At 32.4% G+C, this 5466-nt stretch overlaps 1 protein-coding gene across 1 annotated transcript; it reads right to left on the bottom strand.

The window, feature by feature from the left end:
- Positions 1 to 804: 804 nt before the first annotated feature.
- On the bottom strand, positions 805 to 1524 carry LOC124374220 (protein BTG2-like). The gene has a single exon (XM_046832478.1). The coding sequence runs from the start codon at positions 1522 to 1524 to the stop codon at positions 805 to 807; it is 720 nt and encodes a 239-aa protein (XP_046688434.1).
- Between the last annotated feature and the right edge of the window lie 3942 nt (positions 1525 to 5466).

Here is a 5466-nt window from a genome sequence, read left to right as displayed (position 1 = left end):
CCCTACGTTGTTTCATAATTTTCTTATTGTAAAATATTAATTTAAATTTACATATAAATTCGAACTTTTTAAAGGTTATTACAAAATATATTTTATTAAAAAAATAAATTGTAGTGAACAGATCTTGTCTTGAAAATGCTACAAGAAGATAAGTTAGCAATCCGAGTAAGCTATTTGTAATGACAATAGTGTAGTAATTCTACTTGACTATATACCTATAACTTATATTTAGACGTAAGTAAAGTACTGACAATACACCTGACAACACCTTAATGTAGCATAGCCTTAATGTTCTTCCGTGTTACATTATTAAATACAATCTCTTCATTCTCAAATATATATTATGTATTATTCGAGATTATCATACCAAAAATATGACAGTGAATGATTTTAAATAAAATTATAACTCATTGAAACATAGAGCTTTTGAAAGAAAACATACTAACATAAAGAAACAAGATGCACGCGAACATTACAATTAGTCAAAAAGAAAACATTTTTCAAAATATAAACACGGTAAGACATTTATGAGAAAAATAATTAATACTTGACTCTGACATACAAGAGAAATTTAAATACTGAATACATCAAATAAATAATTCACTATAAAAGAATTATTTATTTTTCTTTAAAAATCCAAAGGCCTAACTTTATGGTACTCAACCATTTCTAAAATATAAAAGAATCATTTTTTAAGATTTACTTACAAACAGTTCGGTGAATAAGTTAGGTGAAAAATCAATCGTAAATTATTACTAACTAAAAGGGAGCAGAAACTAATCATTTTAAAATATCACAGGTCAATCAGCACGAACACCACTGAATGAAGATGCCATGAATAGGCTCTGCGCTGTATGAGATCGAAGGTGCTGTATACGAGTAATAGAATACATCTTCTTCTGAATATTTTTCTGAATGTTCTTGGTGGTTCCAAAGAGTTAGTTCATGGGGGAGAAGTGCCGTCTGGAGGTTGAATGGCTCCATTTGTCTTGGGTCACTGTAGCATATTGAAGGCGATTGGAGTTGATCCATTTCTATTAAAACAGGTGCTGCATATGCGTAACAGAATACCGTCTGGGGGTTGAATTGCCACATAACTGCAGGTGTCTGTGTTGGTGGAGCGACTTCTGTTGAAACACTAACTGCTTGCTCTTCTTTATATTCTGTACCGTACAGTAGAGAAATGCTTCCATTTTCTCCTATTCTGTACGATACATCTTCTGGGTCGATCCAAACAGTAAGTTCATGGGGAAAGAGTGCCCTTAAGGAATTAGCTGAACAACCTGTTGCATTAAAAGCTTGTGCCACAATTGGATCCATGGTACCGTTAATTCTGATGCATCGATACGCTGATCCTCTATTCGGGTACTCTGGATACCAGTGGCTTTTGTATTTGTTTTTCAACAACTTAATCAGAGAGTCTTTGAAAGAAGCTAGTTGTGTATTATTCAGTTGTTTTCCCCGGTGCTGCCCCTGAAGCAGACGAATCAGGAATTCAACTGCAGTCGTTATTTCAATGATCATGGTGACCTCTCCAAATACCTGCAGGAAAAAAAACATGTTATTTATGTGAAGAATGCTGTATTAGGACAGTTATAGTACCAAACACATTAACTCTTTACATATCTCACACCTGCGTTTTGTTAATAATTTACTAGTTAATTAAAATAAGGATTAATGATTTACTTTTATCTAATGTGTCAAGTATTTGGTTACCTCATATTCGTTTTTGTTTTTATTTTTTGGAAATTTTTAACATTTTAACGTAAAAATATTTCTTATCCAGTTGACATATTTTTCTGTATTATGTTACAAAAACTAGTATTTTTATCAAATAAAACAAATTTAAAAATTTTTTGTTAGTGCAATGCCCTAGACAACCTTTTTTGACATAGTTCTGAAGATAAGAAGAACCAAAAGAAATTTTAGATTTTCAAAGGAACGAGGACCAAAGAAAGATGTTAGGACTAAATTTTTATATTTTCGGATTTATGTACGATACTATAACGTAAAGTGTATGGTAGTTTCTTTCAATTGTTATTAAAGTTGTCATTGTGATGTGACGGCATTATACAAAATATTGAAACTATGTTTTATCCTTAAACATTTCTAGAGCCACAATAACCTTCGTACATCAGAGAAAATGCAAGGACGATGTTACTCATAGAAAACTTAAAATTTACGAACGAAATTTTATAGAAACTCGAGTAATAGAACCACTAACCTGTACAATAAAAAAACCCTTAATCTAGTGAGTCAGCTTACTCTAGCGTTGTTCTTAGATAATCAAAATCATATTTTTTAAATTTTTACACATTTCACTGTAAAATGTTTGTTTAGTGATATATGAACAGAAAATAAAAATCAGCTTAATCCTGAATTGACCTAACAATATATTTACTGTGAATTTTCCTAACAAATTCACATTCACCTCAAACTTGAACCTGCTCAGTTAGGAGATAACCATTACATTCGGTCTGACGGTCTGAAGGTTCCAACGAGCGAGCGTTAGCCACGGCAAATCAACGCCTAATTTAAAGTTGTACTTATGAAAAGAAATTGTCTTTAAAAGAGAAGTAATGACTAAGCTCTATGACGTGACCACGGCCGAGGTTTTTAACGGAGCCCTGTTAAGAATGAAAGTTGAAATGGTTTACAAACAATTAGTTCGACAACACTATAAACATAATTCAAAAATTCTAAAAGTACATACTCCAAGTTAGTACTCTTGAGCAAATCTTGTATAAAACATTGGTCTTTATAGGATAAAAGTTTTCCTACTTATGAATGTTAAAAACTGTATTTGAGTTGGAAAGTACCGAAAGTGGTACCATTTTGCGTTCTCGATAACATAAAAACTTCTATTTAATGTTTGTCTATACGCAATAAGAAACGACATTTTAGTTTAACTTCCGTTATTTTCTCTAAACTAGTTATTTTGTGCATAACGTTTAAACTAGGTTATCTTAAATTTTTAATGCGATAATAATATCAAACGAACGGCATGCTTGTTATGACAGTGGTGATGACGCGCCGTGGCTGACACACATACGACCAAAAAGATAAAAATCGATGTTACAAGTAACTTGTAACTTTTGAATAATAAATAACCATATTATTTAATATTAATTTTTTATTTTCAAGTAAGAAAAATTGTATTGCGCATCTTTTTACAAATAAATTAAATTTGTTTGGAATCTGCTTCTTTTAATAAAACCTTTTAAAAACCTTGTATTATTGAGGTTATAAATATTTTAACAACATATTGTATATTATTCTAAATAATTGTTTTGGAATCTAAAGCTTCTTATTACTTAAGAGTGTTTTTTGTTAATTATTATTGCAATCTCCCACGGAATACTAATGCTATGGGCGCCATGCTTATAGCTATAATCATTTTATTTTTGTTTATATTATTTGTTATTTGCTATTATATGTTATATTGAATTGTGTTTGAATTAAAATAAATTCCACAAATTGTTGTCGCATAGATCTTAAAATCCCTTAAAATAGCCAATTCACGAGAAACATTTTGCCATTGAGAGCGTTTATCGGGCTTATGCAAGTATATACGAAAAAAGTGCTTGACCGTTTTTGTAGATCTAATCATTGTCTAGTTACTACAAATTTTACTTCTAAGTTACAAATTATGGTTCGAACGCTACTGCCTCCAAGAACAGAAATCTCATGTAAAAAATACAAAATATTTGCATTTAATCGCATTTTGCAGCCAAACCATTGAAGATAGGTCAAAAAGTAACCAAAGTCTTTTTGTAGATCACGTCATTTAATAATTCCAATACTACATCTATTTTGTGCTACGATCAATGTTTTGGTCGCGATCGAGCCCGGAAACTAACTTTTTACGTGATAATTACAAAAACCTTGCACGTAATCGCGTTTTGCAGCTTAGCTGGTCAAAAAGTAACAAGACCTTTTTTGTAGATCACGTAATTTTCCAAATTCACTTCTGCTTTGTTTTTAACTACAGCTAACGGTTTGGCCGCTATCGAGCGCAGAAGCCAAGTTTTTACGTCAAAATTCAAAAACGTTTCCTTTTAAAACGCGTTTTTTTGGCCAAACCGTTTTGATAGGCCAAAAAGTTACTGTACCTTTCTTTTAGTTCAATTCACTCCACACTGGCATTTTTTCATCAGATCAGGGCTACGACCTACGGTTTACACACTACAGAGCCTCAAACAAAAGTCTGCAATCCGAAATCGTCCAAATTTTAAAAAGCATTTTTCGGGTGGAATGGTAGAGATGCGGGGACATCTAATGTGTCCATTTTGTAGATCATTAAACTTGCTAAATCCCGACAAAAATTAGATTTGAGCTACGACCTACTGTTTAGTCGCTAGACTGCTCTAAAACAAAAAACTACACCAGTTTTCAACCAGTTTTAACCGGTTTGAAATTTTTTTTGAGAGGTTTAAAATTAAAAAAAGTCCGGTTTTCAGCCTTTTCCTGTAGGTCATATTGCAAAAGGTACCTGCGTGTCAAATTTCAAGTTTCCAGCACTTCTAAAAGTATGTTAGAATTCGTATGTATATATCAGTGAGTGAGTGAGTCAGTTTCACATGCGGCTGTATATAATATAGGATGATAATGATTAATCTACTAGACTAACATCTTTCACTCAGCCCATTCCAAGATTTAAGCTGAAATCGCATTTATCGCATTTTGCGAAACGAGCCGAGAAAATGCGACGCTATTGAGAGAAGCTCTCTGCTAAATTGCAACGAAAGCGAGAAAGAACTAACCACGAAAAAATACATCGTATTCGTAAAATACTGTTTTTCAATGATACTATAAGATCATATATTTTGTAATCACAGTAACTTAATTTATATAAAGTATTAGACAATTTCAGTACCCCTGGTCGAAAAACTCTCGGGTTGGTAGATGCTTGCCTAATCTTGGATCAAAAAGTGTAGATACCCGCGTTTGAACGTTAACCACAAACGACTTAATTAAGCTAAAGTTATCAGTTACATTAAATTCAGCTTGTTTATGTTGTATCTAGACGTGCAAAGCAAATCATGTGCAACTAAATTCGGTGTCGGTGAGAATGAAAAAATGTACTGGTTGTGGTTCTTTACTATTAAACTGCAATTTAGAAAGTCAAATTATTTATTGTTAAAACTGCTATTGGAGGCCTTAAAGCTCAAATAAAAAGAACTGATTATGAATAATCCATATATTTAACTTATAACAGCTCCTTCTTGCTCTTAAGGGCGCGAGTGGACCATCATGCGCAACATCGCCCTCGACGGTCTAAAGGTTCCAACGAGCGAGCTTTAGCTACGGCAAATTAACACCTAAGTCAAAGTTGTGTTAAAAACTATAATTTTTATAAAATGAAATTTTCTTTAAAACCAAAATAATGACTATAAGCTCAATAACGTGACCACTGCCGAGGTTTCTTAACGGAGCCCTGTTAAGAATGAAAGTTGAAATGGTTTA

Source organism: Homalodisca vitripennis, unplaced genomic scaffold (assembly GCF_021130785.1).
Source record: "Homalodisca vitripennis isolate AUS2020 unplaced genomic scaffold, UT_GWSS_2.1 ScUCBcl_7510;HRSCAF=15232, whole genome shotgun sequence".
Taxonomy (NCBI): domain Eukaryota; kingdom Metazoa; phylum Arthropoda; class Insecta; order Hemiptera; family Cicadellidae; genus Homalodisca; species Homalodisca vitripennis.
This window is presented reverse-complemented; position numbering and strand designations above follow the sequence as displayed.